Genomic DNA, 15,875 nt, shown 5'->3' on the forward strand with positions numbered 1-15,875 from the left:
CTGGGCTCTCAGGCCCGAGGCCAACTGCTGGCTCTGTCAGCTTTTGTGGGGCAAAAGGTGACGGCCACCCTCCTGAGGCAGGTATCCCCCGCTCGTCATTTTACAGACGAGGAAACTGAGGGGCAGAGAAAGCAGGCCACTCGCCAAAGGTCACTTGGCTGGCAAGGACGGGGTGCAGATTCAGACGCAGGGCCCCGTGGCTTCAGCGCCCCGACTGCACTGCCGTGTTTTAGGGGGCCTCACTATCCTCTCCTCTGTGCACTGGGGGGAGAGCAATGTTTCATGGGTCTTAGATGCCCCGGCCACAAAAGCCCATGAAAAGGGGCACTTCTGCTGCTTTTTCCAGGTTCCAACAGAAGCTGCTGCTCCTTCCGACCCAGCAGCAGAAACACAGTGTGGGACACAGAGCTCCACGCCCAGCAAGCTCGATCTGGGGCTCCAGCTCTGACCCTGGGGGGTGACTGGGCCTCTGTGGACCTCACCTTCTCATCCTCTGAAAGATGAGGGTAATGACATCTGCCTCCCAGAGGCTGGACGATGGTCCAATCACATGACGAGTTCCCGAGAAGCTCTCGGCCCAGGGCCGGGCCCCCCGAAGCACTCAGGGGGCCACAGGGCAGCAACCACGAGTTGAGGGCCGGGCCGAGGCCCCCAGAACCCCCAGCAGAGATGAGTGCTGCAGGTTCCCCAGTCTGCCTGGCTCTCCGGCCTGTGTCTGCTGTTTGCAGGAGGAGACAGCAGTGCTCTCCCCCTTGGCTGTAGACCCCAGCGCCACGTGGACAGTTCTGGAGGATTTATGCTCCTCTCTGGCAGCCACACCAGCCATTCATCAAGGGCCCCTTCCCTTGACAGTGGGCTGAGCGTGGCCACTGTGTCCCCCCCTTACCCCTCGATAGGTGTCCTCAGGGGATTTATTGTAGTTCCAGAAGCGCAGGCCCGCGATGCTTTCAGCTCTGTCGAAGCGGATCGTGACCACGTGGTCCAGCCCCGGCGAGAAGGGGATCAGCCACATGTGCTCATCCTCCGTGGTGATGTTGGCCCCGTCGATCAACCTGCACACAGCGGGGAGGGAGCGGTGAGGGGCGTCCGGTCCGCCGGGGGAGGGCTCGGCACCCACTCATCTCCACTGCGGCCCCTGCCCAGCAGGCGCTGGACTGTGCAGGGGTGGGGGGGGGGGTCGAGGGAGGTGAGACTAACGACAGCAGCAGCGCGGGGCCAGCTTTGAAGTGAGACAAACGCAAACGGGAAGAAAAGGAACAGTCTAGGCTGTCTGAGGTGCAATGAGGCAATCCTCTGCATTTCTGTTCTGGTTTTGAAGGGGGGAGGTGTGTCATTTATCAGGACCCTGGAGCCCAGGGTTTCTAGAAACTTTCCCTTGAGGAGAATCCAGTCAACATGTTGGAAAGGCTAACTGCACCAAGATACTCATTACAGTCTTGCTGTTTATATCAGAAAAAAGGATGACCCAAGAGGTCTCCAAGCAGGGAGGGGTTCGGTCGGCCTGCACAGGTGTCACGGTGCCGCCACGAGGATGCGCAGCGACACGGGAAAGGCAGGCCCCGGGGTGGCAGGCACCCTCATCTCAGCGCTGTCAAGTGAGGACAAGGACCAGGGCAGATTCTGCAAAAGCAAAAATTATAGTGTGTCAGAGGGGATGGGGGCGGACATCTTCTCTATTTTCCAGACTTCCTGTAAAATGCTGTATTGACTCTATTGGTGCATTTTGAAAGAATCCCATCCCTTCGTTGTTGTGCTGGGGGAGAGACTCCAAAGCAGCGGAGTGAACGTGGCCCCTCCTGCAGTGGAGCAGTACCAGGGGGGCTTGGAGCACTGGAGGCACACAGCTTGGGTATCTCAGGGAGTGGCGACGTGAGCAGGGGTCCCCGGCACCCTCGGGTGCTTCTAGCCACGTTTCCGAACTTGGCATCTTGCTCGTGTTACACTTCCATCTCGGCCAGGCTCTGTTTCTGCCGCTCAGGACGCCCTGCCCCTCCTCCTCTACTCTCCCACACGTGTCCCCCAGGCGGCTGCTGCTGACTCCCCTGGACCACCTGGCACACCTCGGCCCACACCCCAGCCCTCATGCTGTGGCTCCAGCCCATGCGTCTGGCATCGCCACCGACACACCTGGGGACAGGGCCTCGCTCTGGCCTCCTGGGCAGTGCCCCCCCCACTCTCCCGACGACCCGAAGCTGCTACACTGCGAGAGACTCGGGCTGCTGCCATGTTTCCTGTATTTTAAAATGATTTTATTTTTTCTTTTACATTTTAAATTTTTAGATTTGGAATAAATCTTACAATCTAACTGTTCATCCAAGGAGGTAACGTTTCTTTTTATTTTCTCTAAAAGGCTGTTATTAAATTGATGGATGATGTGTCTCACAGTTGCTGGCATCTGAAAACTGAGGAAACTCAGCAATTTAACACTCGGGTGTTTGTGGAATTAGCTGACTGAGGACTACTCCTAGAGAGCCATCTATTTCCTTCCAAAAGCAATTACCTCTCTTTCCCAGCACTGCGGCTGCCTCCATGGCAAAACTGCTCCCCAGTCCAGAGAGGAGAGAGAACTGCTGAAGTGTTTATAGCTGATGGGTGAAGGGAGGCCCCTCGAGAATATCCAAATGATACTTCTTAGCTTGGTCCATGAACACGCCTTGAAACTATGACCAACCAACAACAACAAGCATCCCTAGTGGCTAGATTATGGTGTCTAAACACCATTTCCCACCAGAACCAACCAGGGCTTCATGGAGAAATGGCTCAGTTTACATCTGGGACAATTTTTAAAAAAGAATATATAAAATGAGCCCAGAATATCTTGCCATGCCGGAGAGCTGGGGAGCTGTCGGAGACTGCTCTGTCAGGATTCCCAGGGTCTAGGAGCACCAGTAGGATAAAAAGTACAATAGATTTGAACCTTCAAACACAGCACACTCAAGTCCATGACTATGCTTGTCAGAAATAACCAAGCATTTTAAAGGATGCTAGAGGAACAATGTGTTATTCTGAAAATAGAAAAATAAAGGGAAGAAATCAAGTTTTATGTATGTATGTATGTATGTATGTATGTATGTATTTAATAAAGGAGTTGGGTTTATTACAGGGTTATATAGTCCAGCTAACTCCTTTTTATTTATTTTATTTATTTATTATTCTCACCTGAGGACATGCTTATTGATTTGAGAGAGTGGGGACGGGAGGAAGAGACAGAGGGAGAGAAACGCCCACTGGCTGCCTCTCGCGCGCACCCACCCCGACGGGGGCCCAGGCCCGCAGCCCAGGCCCGCGCGCGCTGACCGGGAACCAAACCCGCAGACCTTCAGCCTACGGGACGATGTTCCGGCCGACTGAGCCCCACTGGCCAGGGCACAAAATCAAGCACTAAGATGGCCTTTCCTATTGAAATTACACCTCAGAGTAACCAAAGAGCTGGAGGAAAACTCTGTATTGATGGAAAGAGAATGACAGGACAGTGCGCTGCAGGTTTGCGGCCCCTAATAGAGCAGTGGGTCGGCTGCTGAGCTCTGGTCGCCAGCATCACACAAGGCCTGGTGGCCCCTGGAGGAAACAAACAGTAACACCCATGCCCCGGTGGTCCTGCGTTGCCCCTACAATCCAACCTCGATCTGGTCAGGCCTCAAGGTCCAAGGAACAATTTATAAGAAATACAGGGTCCCAAGAAGCGGGTTAAACAATACCATTGAGATGAAACCAGTAAAATCCAGATTCTACAGGGGAAAAAAAGTACTTTCTTCAAAAGATAATTTATTAGAAAAAAAATGAGAAAAAGACATATCAGCCAATCACAATGTATGGACCTTATCTGGGTCCCAAGTCAAGAAACAAACCATTAAGATCATTCTCAGGAAAACAGGAACATGCTGGATATCTAGTAATTAAAGGAATGATAGTTAATTTTTTAGGTATAATAATAGTGCTGAGATTATGTTTTCTTCTTCAAGTCCTTACTGTTTAGAGATACATCCTGAAATACTTAGAGAAAAAACCCTGTCAGTCCCAGGATCTGCTGCCATACAATCGGGGTGGAGGGCGGTAAGCGGGTGGGCGTGGATGGATGGGCAGGGGTGCGGCTGGGCACTGGGCCCGCAGGCTCCACGCCTACGTGTGCGGAGGGAGACCTGCCGAAACGCAGAGCAGCGGGGCCCCGGGCGGGCCATGAAGGCAGGACATGAGGCTCACGGTTCAGGGGTGCCCCATAGGAGCAGGGATGGGTCTAGAACTGACCCCACGCACACCCTGAGCCAGGCAGGGTGCAGCTGAGGTACGGCGATCCCCTCCCACCCTCCAGCCACGGGACCTGCTGTCCCCATTCTACTGACGAGGGGAAGACAGTGCAACTCAGTGGTGAGGTGCACGGTGCTGTTCTCCCGTGACATACGTTCTAATCACGGCTCTGCTGCCAGCTAGTCTGGGTGACCATCAGCCAGTTTTTAACCTCTGTCTACCTTGGTTTACATGGGCGCCCATCAATCATTTTATTATATGGACGAATATCTGTAGCCTGCTTAGCATGGTCCAGCATGTGGATTTAACAATTGCTCAAATAAATGGCAACTCTAGTTTCAGTTACTATTATTATTGAAGAGGTTAAGAAACTTCCTAGCGGTCAAGGGGCAGAGCCAGAACTTGAACTCGCATCCCTTGACTCCCCCAGACCCCTCTTACCCACATGCGCAGACAGGGCCAGGCGGGACGGCCACCCCGAGGGGCGGAGCTGCTCCACGCCACGTTTCAGGCTTGTCCTCTTACTGACTTGGCCCAACCTGGGTTTATGGAATCTGACAGATGCAGAGGACACTGTGGAGACTTCCTAGCAATCACCTTCAATCCTGAGGAGGAGGAAGCCTTCTGTCCTTGAGAGGCGAGGCCACTCGTGTTTAAACTCAGAGCCATCCCTGCAAATGATCACTGAGTGGCCCCTGTGCTCAGGGCCCGAAGCCAAGCACGGCGAGCACACACAGCACAACTCCGCCTGGAAGCAGGAGCACCTGGCCTCAAACCCTGCCTACCACTTCCAGCTGCGAGGTCTCGGCAGGGTCACCTCCCTTTCTGAGCCTCGGCTTCCCTTGGCTGTAAAATGGGGTGCACAGACCTCACGGGGTGGTCGGGAGTAGGTGGAACAGGGCTTGCTATTTGATGTTTGACCCTGACGTCTGAGGCACAGAACAGTTCCCCGAGCCCCTGCTGTCATGAGAGTCAAGTTTCCACAGACACCTACTTGTCCAGGGTCCGGGAGTCATCCGTGTACTCAGGGAGGTCATTCAAGTCTCTGGGGCAAGAGGAGATCTGGTGCAGGCTGACGGGCAGTGCCTGGCCGTCCTTGCCCACCACTTCCAGGCCTGTGAGTCCCAGGTAGTGCAGGTCCCCCCAGGAGGCAGTGAAGTTCAGCTGAAGGCCTGCAACAGGGAGAAAAGTGGCCCATGAGCACCTGAGGGTCCGCAGGAGGTACCTGAGATGGGGACGAGAAGAGGCATGATCTTCAGCGTCTGCATTCAGCCAGCTTGAAGACCCAGACACAGACGAATGCCCTCAGGCCGGGCTCTGCACCTTTCCTCCAGCAGCCCTCGGGCCTGGGGCACAGCTGATGTTCGGGAAATGTTCACAGGATGAACGCCCCAGTGTGGTCTAAACCTGCACGCAGCCCTGGATCCTGTCTCCACCTATGGATCATGTCACCCACTTGATGTTTAACACCCAAAGGTGGGTCCCCATGATGCTTGGCCAACAGGCCTTGCCTGTCTGGCTTCTGTCTCTCTAACCTCATCTTGCACCAGGGTTTCCTGGCTCCACTGAGACCATCATTCAGTCGCTCATTTACATTCCTCCCTGCTGACACATGGCCTGCTGACCTTGTGCTCATCGTTCAGAGCCCAGTGCACTTCCTCAGGGAAGCCCTCCCAACTTCTTTGACTACATCAAACCTCCACTCATAGTTTGCTGTCTCGCTGAACTTGCCCTCCCATGCCCTGGTCACCACTATTATCTTGCAATCATTTGGTTAAAAATGCCAGATGGTTAACTCCCCAAAGCCCACCACAGTGCCTGGCACATAGTAGGAGCTCAGCATGGACAGGATGATTAAACAAATAACTAAAGGGAGGCAGCTATATCATTAAGCTGCAATACTAGAAAGGGATATTTTATGCAAATTGCCTACTTTTATGAGGAGTCCCATGGATTCGTGGTAGAGGAAGTGACTGAGGTAACGCCTCCACCCTTCCCCCGCCCCCCGCCTCTGCTCCACCAAAGATCACTTAGAAGTGGTCTGCTGTGGGTGGGGGGCAGAATGGGCCCACCAAGGTCTCCACTTGCCCAGAATGCCCAAACCAAGTGAACCAAACCCCTTGGTTAGACTCTGTCAGAAACCTGGCTAGAACTTTTCTTAACTAATGGTCTCCTATTAGAGCAAGACCAAGCCCAATGAGCTCTTCTGCCCTCGGGGAACTCGGAGCCCACCTCAGCTCCCTTTTGAGTGGCTGTGTTCAAAAGATCCATGCTCTCTGCACATTCCCCAGGGGGCCGGCACTGTAGTGCTGGAAGGAACAACACCACTAGCACGTGGTCCCACCCATCTCAGCTCAGCTGAGGTGGGGGAGGCCCAGCGAGGTCTCCAGACGTCCTTGTGAGGGCAAGTGAGGCCAGGCCACACCACCTCCCTGGAGCTTGGCTTCCTGTCCTGTGCACCTGTCATTTCCATCATACGTCATGCGGCTCAGCCTCAGACCCTCCTGCTTGCCATGGGCCAAGGTAACTCTGAGCATCTCGGGGTCAGAAGAAAAAAGACATGTGACCAGCATGGTACCGGGCACATGATGGCTTCTCACTGCATTGGTAACAGGCAAAGTGGCCAAAAATTCTTCCAGCCTTGTCCCTGTCTCTTTACAATGTGACTTTGCCACTGTCCCATGCAGAAGTAAAGTCTATTCCTCCCTTCCTTGAATCTGGACCATGTGATTTGTTTTGGTCATGGGACAGAAGCAAAGATACTGCAAGCAGAGGCTACAAGTGTGCATGCACTGGGACTTGTCTTCTCTCCTCACACTTGCAGCCTTGCCACAGGAAGGAGACAGGGGAGCCCTGTGGCCCCATCACTCTGGCCAACAGATTCCCAACTGCCAGACATGAAGGCATCCTAGATCAGTCAGCTGCCACCTTACCTGCCAACTGACCAGACCATGAGCAGGCCCAGCAGATGCCAGCAACCCAGCTCAGATGAGAACTGCCCAGCCAAACCATTGAATTATGAGCTAATCACGAATGGTGGCTGTGTTAAGCCACTAAAGTGTGGGTTGGTTTGTTCAGCAAAAGCTAATTGATACACTGTTCATCATGAATCTGTGCTCAAATGTCATCTCCGGGAGACTTCCAGTCAAGATGGCAGCATAGGCAAACACAGCGTGCCTCCTTGTACAACCACATCAAAATTACAACTAAACTATAGAACAACCATCACCCAGAACTATCAGAAATCGAGTTGAATTGAAGTCTGACAACTACAGAAGTAAAGAAACCACATCCATCTAGACTGGTAGGAGGGGTGGAGATTAAACAGGCTGGTGGATAAAAATTCATGAGGGATATCTCAGGAGCGAGGAGTCCCAGCCCCAAACCAAGAGCCCCAGCCCAGGGTTCCTGTGCCAAGAGGATAAGTCCCCATACTCCTGGCTGCAAAAACCAGCAGGGACTTAGTTGGCAGAAGAAACTTCTGGAGTCCCAAGCAGTTCTTCCTAAAGAACCCACAGACGGACTCACTTAGAGTCACTCCCTCTGGGCTCCAGCATCAGGGTAGCAGCTTGAGAGACACCAGGGGCATAAGGGGGGAACTGAAGTGTCTGGCATCAATGTGAGAGCAGGGGGACAGCTTTCTTCCAGAAAAAAAGAAGGGCAGAGGCCATTGTCCCCTTTCTGAACCCTCCCCCAACAGAGCCACATAGCTGGCGGGTGGGTGCCATATCTGAGGCTCCATCAACCTGGCTAATACTATTTGAGCTATCCTGCAGATTGCCTGAGACTCCGTCCCACCCAACTTACTGGCTCACCCAAACTGGTAACAGTGACTTTCCCAAGTGCATGGCTGGTATTGGCTCATGTTTCATAACTTCCTAAATCCTCTCAAACAAGGAACAGGCAGCCTCAGTGAGGTCCTAGCCCCTGTACCTCTTGCTATGTGGCTGCATGCCCAGCACTAGGAGCCGCCAGCCTAGATTCACAACTTGGCTTCATCTGGGAACATCCAAAACCAGCACAAGTACCACTCATCTCAGACTGCTTTATAGATAAGGCACGGTGGCCCTGGGCAGAACAAAGGTGGGGGCTGACCTTGACCTGCACCACCCAGGAAACCCCAGGGCCAGTGCACCCAGTGGACAGCTACAGATCATACCAGAGCACCACCACTCTGTCCCCTGCACAGCTAATCCTCCACGGAGGGCAGAGGTTGGTGGCCAGTGGTCACAGCCAGTCCATGCAGCTAACTAGTCTCAGTAAATCCCTCCCATTGATCTGCAAATGGCAACCACAGCTGAACTACAAGAGGAGGGTGTACTCAGCCCACACAAAGAGTACACCTCGAGTACCCAGCTTGAGTGATAGGGGAGGGTATGCCCCTGAACCCTGCAGGACATATACTACATTAGGCCACACTACCAAGACACAAAGTCAAAGCAGTTCCACCTAATACATAAAAACAAATCCAGGGAAGCTGCCAAAATAAGGAGAAAAAGAAACATGGCCCAAATGAAACACAGATCAGAACTCCAGAAAACGAGCTAAATGAAATGGAGATAAGCAATCTATCAGATGCAGAGTTCAAAACAATGGTTATAAGGATGCTCAAGGAACTTAGTGAGGACCTCAGCAGTATAAAAAAGATCCAGTCAGAAACAAAGGATATGCTAATTGAAATAAAGAACAATTTACAGTGAAAAAACAGTAAAGTGGATGAAGCCAAGAATCAAATCAATGATTTGGAACATAAGGAAGCAAATACCAATCAGAACAAGAAGAAAAAGGAATAAAAAAAATGAAGATAGCATAAATAGCCTATGGGACAACTTCAAGCATTTCAACACTTGCATCATAAGGTACCAGAGGGAGAAGAGAAAGAGCAAGAAATTGGAAACCTATTCGAAAAAACAATGTAAGAAAACTTCCTTATTTTGGTGAAGGAAATAGTCTAGGAAACACAGAGAGTCCCAAACAAGATGGATGCAAAGAGGCCCACTGCAAAACACATCATAATTAAAATGCCAAAGGTTAAAGATAAAGAGAGAATCTTAAAAGCAGCAAGAGAAAAGCAGTTAGTTACCTACAGGGGAGTTCCCATGACACTGTCAGTTGATTTCTCAAAAGAAACTTTGCAGGCTAGAAGGGTTTGGCAAGAAATATTCCAAGTCATGAAAAGCAGGAACCTACAGCAAAGATTGCTGTATTTGGCAAAGCTGTCATTTAGAATTGAAGGGCAGATAAAGAAATTTCCAGACAAGAGAAAACTGAAGGAGTTCATCATCACCAAACCATATTTATATGAAAGGTTAATGGTACTTATTTAACAAAAAGATCAAAACTATGAACAATAAAATAGCAAATATGCATCTATGAACCATTGAATCTAAATAACAAACTAAGCAAACAAGAAGAATAGAGACAGAATCATGGATACAGACAGCATTTTGATGGTTGCCAGAGGAGAGGGGTATATGGGGGAATGGGTGATGGGTGAAGAGGTGAGGGATTAAGTACAAATAGGTAGTCACAGAATAGCCATGGGGGCGTAAAATACAGTTTAGGAAATGGAGTAGCCAAAGAACTTATACACATGACCCGTGGACATGAACAATGGTGTGGGGATGGCCTGAGGGAGTGGAGGTACTGGGGGGAAGGGGGCAAAGGAGGGAAAATTGGGACAACTCTAATAGCATAATCAATAAAACATAATTACAAAAATAAAAAACCAAATGTCATCTCCTCCGAGAGGCCTTCCCTACCCACCTGAGCTCAAATAGCACCATGCCCCACCACTCTCTAAACCCTGCTTTATTTTTGTCACTGTACTTATTCCCACCTGAGAATATATTCTGTATTTACTTTTTTGTCTTTATCAGTCTTCCCTGCTAGGATGGAAGCTCCCTGTGGGCAGAAAGTCTGTCCACTTTGTTCACTATTGTATCCCCAGAGCCTAGAAAAGCATCTGAAAAATAGATAGTCGATAAAGATTTTTTCTTTTGAAACACACAGCAAAGACTCTCTGGGAGGTTCTACTGCAGCACAGACACACAGTGAACACCTAACAAACCAGTAAATGTGGCCATTCCCCAGAGCGATGGGTACCATGAAAAAAATAAGAAACACACTAGGAAGTGCCCGAGAGGAGTGGGGGGTCAGGGAGGGCTGGTCTGAGGGGCGACAGCCGAGCTGAGACCTGGGTGAGCAGAGCGAGGATGGCATTCTTCAGTGTTTCTGGGAGGTGCTCTCAGCTGAGAGGACTGCAGAGCAGGGGCACAGGCCCTGGGGCGGGAACAAACTTGGCCCGTGGTCAGTACCAGGTGTCTGAGGGACAGGGTGGTGGAGGAAAGTGAGATCAGAAGGTCAGGCCGGGGCTAGAGCACGTCTCGAAGTTCGGATTCTCTCCTCTGCAGTGGGAGCTCGGGAGGGTGAGCTTGAAGCAGGGCTGTGACGGGCCTCAGTCTGCATCTCAGAAAGTGCACTCGGCTGGACTCTCCGGGGTCACCAGGGGGAGGCTGGTGGGAGACTGATGGCCTGGACACGGGTGGAGAAGTGGTGACAACAGGGGAGGAGGGACCGATGTAGGGTCTGTTTTGGAGACAGCATTGCCAGGTCTCAATGGCATGTGCAGAGTGAGGGAAAGAGATGTTTTGGACCCAAGTTATGGAGCGGCTGTGGGCATCGTTCCTGAGGTGGAGAAGGCCTGGAGGCGGAGGAGGGAGCAGACTGTTGGTGGGGGGGGCATCGGTGTCAGGGAGAAATGCCAGCTCCCCTTGGGGAACAAGACACGGCACCCCTGCTCTCCCAGGCCTGCGTCCCCTCGTCTGCCTGGCAAGATGCCCTGCAAGGCCATCCAATCCGGGGCTGCTCCAAAAGCGACTGCTCTCCTGTTTGGTTAATGTCCGTGTTCCATATTCATTTTCCTCTGGTGTATCAATTAGTATTTACATACATGAAAATTAATTTTGTTATTTCCCATCCATGTTTCCACCCTCCTCAGCTCCTTTCCTATTCATCACTGCTGATATTTGCAAAACGTCCAAAATGAGTGTCATCTGCAGATTAGCAAGTAACACATCCCCTTTCAAAACACGAACAGGCTGGACCGTATCCACCAAGCCCGACAAAGGATCGGACAAAGCCCCAGGAAAAAGCCAAAGGATCAGAGAAGACAGAGTCAGAAATCACAGGCTTCAGACGTGCAGAGGGGGCTTGGCCAAGAGGTTCTTCTGCCTCCCTACCAAGTAAAGAGCAGTGAAATTACACTTTTCTTGCAGCAAAGAAGTCTCTGAGCTCTGCTCCCAGGCAGAGCTCCCAAAAGCATTGAAATCACATTTCTGAGAAAGGTCAGAAGCTGGCTCAGTGGGAAAGACATTTACACACAGCATCTTTAGGGAAATCACCAGATGAAGGGGACAGTGGCCGCTTCTGGCCAGCCAGCTGGCCCTCCTTCTTTCTCCTCCCTACTGCACCCTGACCTCCTCTACAGCGCTGTGTGGTGGCTGACCTCACCACTGGCTGCAGGGATGGCCCCGAGCCAGGCCTGGCCAGCGTGCATTTCCCATCTCACACCTCCCTCTACCTCAGTTCTGGTGAGCCACGGTGATTGGTTTAAGGACGCTTGGGCATGTGATCCAAGCCAGGCCAAGGAGCCGTAATTCTGGGATGATTACTGAACTTAGGAAGAAACAGTTCTCTTTTTCTTGTGATTGCCAGGCAGAAGGTGAGCATGCACGCAGTGTGTGTAGGAGCTCCCGCGTGGACAGAGTCAAGCAGAGTCTAAATGAGAAGGGAAGGAGGGAGCGGCTCAGGGCGGGGCGGTGAAGGGAGGTGCTGCGTCTGGAGGACGCCATCTGCACACCTGGGGCCAGCTGTGCAGGAACTAGCTACCCATGACCTCTGTAGTCGCAAAGCCAGTAAATTCCCATTTTTGTTTAACTCGGTTTGGATTCAGTTTCCATTGTCTATCAAGAAGAAGGGGGAGGAGGAGGACGAGGTGGAGAAAGAGAGGAAGAAGAAGGATCCTGACCACTCAGGGGAGCAGAGGTGAGCTCACAGCTCTGCAGGGACGCTGACTTCTCAGAGAGGCTGCGGCTGTGAGGCGGCTGCTCAGCAAGAGCGCTAATGCGGTGTGTTCAGTGCTGAGGACAAGGACTTTGAGTTTAGGTGCCCGGTTGCAATCTTGGCCTTAGCACCAGCTGCATGACCCTAGGAAGCTGACTTGATCTCTCTGAGCCTCAGTTTACTAATCTAATCTAGAAAATGGAGAGAATGAGAGCTGTCAGTGTTCTTTGAGATAGGGAGGGGGAAGGCCGAGCACAGTGGCTGGAAAGGCCTTGGAGCCAAGCCTGAGACCAGGCCCTGCCTACACGAGCTTGGTTGTTTAAACCACTCTGTTGTCCTACGATAACTGAGAGTGTCCTGGAATGTAAGGGTCGAGAGGACTCCAAGTAAGGCACCTTCCTCTTTTCTAAGAGGTAACTTGGCCCTTGTGGCTGAGGGCTGGAGAGATGACTGCTCACTGGACGCACTGCAGGAGACCTCCAGTGGGCATGGGCTGCAGCAGGGTCCTGAGAAGGGGGTGGGGGGATGCTGTGGGACACTGCACGGTCCACCTGCCACCCCCAGGACGGAAGCACTCGTGCCTCTAGTGGCTGGGAGTGCTGACTACTGACAACTTACAGCTGAGTCTCCCCGCACTTATCAGTGCCCGTGGCCTTGCCCTTCCCCAGGGGCAGTCCATATCCAGTGACACGTTGTTCTAGGCGTATAAAAGCCTTGTCCCCCACTCAACTCAGGACAACTCCAAGGGGCTGTCACAGCTCCAGAGCTCCCTGATGTGAGTGCACTGTGGCCCACCTTCTCCCTCTGCACAGTCCTGCTTCCTGTCGTCCCCCAGAACCTGCCTCAGTAAACTCTGTCTTGGAGTCTACTTCCCGGGAACCCAATCAGCTGTCAGCAGACTGGGCAGAGAGGAAGGGAAGAGCTGGCAGGTGGGCTCAGGAGATGCCTGTGGGGAGGAGGACAGGCTGAACAGAGATGGTCTGGCTTCCTTCTGGAGATGACGGTGGGGAGGCAGGGAGGGGGGCACTGCACTGGCACAGCACGCCTCCTGCTGTCAGGAGATAACTGGGAGGAATGGCAGCTACAGGGGCAGGAAAGAGCAGGAGGCAAGGCTACAAGGAGCAAGTGAGCCAGAGAGCCGTGTGAACAGGGAACGGGAGGGAGATCACAGTCAGCTGCCACCTCTGGCGTGGAGATCCCCAGGATGCAGGCAGAGGGGCTGGCCTGTGCACACAGCCAGAGAGGAGGGGCTGCAACCTCAGATGGGAAAAGACGAGAGAACACAGTGAAATGCAGGCGGCAGCCAGCTGGCTGAATACACAATGTGTTTTGTTTGGCTCATGAGGTGTTTAAAAATATTATAAAATTAGTCACCAATATTTAAAAAGCTGAAGATTTCACATAAAAATCCAAATTTCCGACTTCTCAGAAGACCTGGCACCTGCCCCACCTGGGCAGGTACAACGCAGGTTTTCTTTGTCCATGTGCTGGTTTCAGCCCCCACTCACCCTCGGCCTACGTCTCTGTGCAGTGGACAAGCTGTCCAACTGTCCAAGGAGACCCTGTCCCGAGTGACCAGGACTTCCTCCGACCCTTGACAGTCCTGCTTCCACCTGACACCGCCCCAGGACAGGGTACTCACAGATCCCATGGTAGACGCCCGGTTCTGGAGTGGTGGCTTCTGGGACAGGGGTACTGGGCGGCATCTCTAGTTCCGGGACCTGCACACCAGTTAGGGGAGAAGCAGAGGAAAGGGCGTGATCTGAGTGATACCCACAAAGCTGGCTACCCATTTCTCCAGCTGCTGCTGCCCACCTCATGCCCCAGGTAGGTCCCTGGGTCCTTTCTTGTGTTTTCTGTCCTTGCAGAAGCTCTGCGACTAGTAATAGGGACAGGCCCAGAAACCCTTGCGTGTCCGAGTCCTTGACAGAAGCCCTTACTGGTAGAGGAGTGTGACACTACCAGCTCAGGTGAGATTTTCTGGGACAGGGAAGGATGTCATAAATGTCCATCTAGTCAGCTAGAAGAAGGGGGCAAGGAAGGAAGGAAAATAGGAAGGAAAGAAGGAAGGAGGAGGAACTAAAGCTACAGAGAGTGGTCCTCAACTCTGGGGCCCAGGTGCGTGCATTTTTAAAGCTCCCAGGTTATTCACATGTGTGGCAGGATAAAGAACCCGTGGTCTGTAGGCAGCCCCAGTGGGTCACCACCCCCTTCTTCCCGGGTCCCATGCGTAAACTCTGCTATTAGATTTCTGCACCATAAGTTGGGGTAAAAGTGCCGTCACTGCGTTACAGACAGGAAGGCTCAGGGGCAAAAGGAAGTGAAGTCGGGGTCTCAGAGTTTGGTGAGGGTGGTTTAGGTCCGATGACAGCCGCGGAAGTCCATGGCTCGGCCCCGGGAACGACCTCTCTGAACCCTGTCCCCTACGGGGCGGAGGGTGAGGAGGCGGCCTGACACAAGGGCCCCTGACACGGGGCAGACTGAAGCACCAGGGAATGTTGCTGCCTTAGTGCCCACGTGACTTCCCTTGCCCTCCCTGAGCCTCCCACCCTCCAAGGATGTGAGCACCCCCAGAAGGGTGGGGTGCAGCCTGCCTCTCTCTAGGGCTGTGAGCCTGATGTTGACACTGCTGCCCCCATGAGCTCAGGTTCCCCTCCCAGATGAGAGCGGTCCCTCCCTGCCCCTTCTGGGGCTGGATCTTGTCAGAGTCCCTTAGAGGCGACCACACTATTCGGAAAGCCTCATGGTCAACTTCCAGCTGGAGACGCACAGATCAAGTCCAGACAACAGACATGTTCAGTGGCCCACGGAAGGTTTGAAAACATTTTGAGTTAGTTGCTAATGAGTTTTAATTGGGATATTTTTGCATAAAAATCCAGCTATCTGGCTTCATTTGAAAAAATCAGAAAAACTGTCAACATGGGCCAGCAGCTCTTGTCTGGGTGGAGTGGCAGCTGCTTTCTTGAGAAGCGGGAGGGCGTCACCCCAGCGAACGGCCCTTTGGCCGCACTGCGTCGGCCATGACCTTCCCGAGGCTGAACCTTCTCTGTCCTCTGGCTTCTAGCCATCCCCCTCCGCCCTCCACCCTGTCTCCTCAGGGGCTCAAGAACGTCCTGGAGACCGGGGGTCTCTTCACCTTCACTACTGCTCTTTGACTTGGACTGACTCTAGCCCTGAAGATCCTGTTTCATTAAACAACAACAACAACAACAACAACAACAACAGCTACGTTTAGCAGTTAAAAGCACAGGCTTTGGAATCCTGCATTCGAGCTCACACCTTGCTACTCCCCCACTGCGTGCCCTCGGGCAAGTCACTTAGCCTGTCTGGAGCTCAGTTCCCTGAAGGGGGCGGGGGGTGCTGACCGTCTCCGCTCCCCAGGTTGTCAGGGGGGACGCACAGGGCAGGTCACAGTTCGCAAGCACGAAATGATCGCTGGGACTGTCATTGTTTTTATTCTAATTCTACCTATTAAAGCCATGTCCAGTCCTCCCATCAAAAACAACAGCGAGAGATCAAAACACAGCCCAAAGCAAAATTCTCCCGAAGACTGCCACCTCTAAATT

The 15,875-nt window shown here is 52.5% G+C and overlaps 1 protein-coding gene across 3 annotated transcripts in view; it reads right to left on the bottom strand.

The window, feature by feature from the left end:
• LOC123825556 (katanin interacting protein) overlaps positions 1 to 15,875 on the bottom strand; it is a 189,798-nt gene that overhangs the window by 12,095 nt on the left and 161,828 nt on the right. For all 3 annotated transcript variants that reach the window (XM_045849080.1, XM_045849079.1, XM_045849077.1), the window contains 3 exons: positions 13,952 to 14,030; positions 5,240 to 5,417; positions 887 to 1,052 (listed from right to left, as the gene is read on the bottom strand). In XM_045849080.1, the coding sequence (XP_045705036.1) occupies positions 887 to 1,052; positions 5,240 to 5,417; positions 13,952 to 14,030 (423 nt within the window). The remainder of the gene's footprint in view (positions 1 to 886; positions 1,053 to 5,239; positions 5,418 to 13,951; positions 14,031 to 15,875) is intronic.

The sequence above is a fragment of the Phyllostomus hastatus genome, unplaced genomic scaffold (genome assembly GCF_019186645.2).
Source record: "Phyllostomus hastatus isolate PE091 unplaced genomic scaffold, TTU_PhHast_1.1 phas_contig_64, whole genome shotgun sequence".
In the NCBI taxonomy this organism is placed as follows: domain Eukaryota; kingdom Metazoa; phylum Chordata; class Mammalia; order Chiroptera; family Phyllostomidae; genus Phyllostomus; species Phyllostomus hastatus.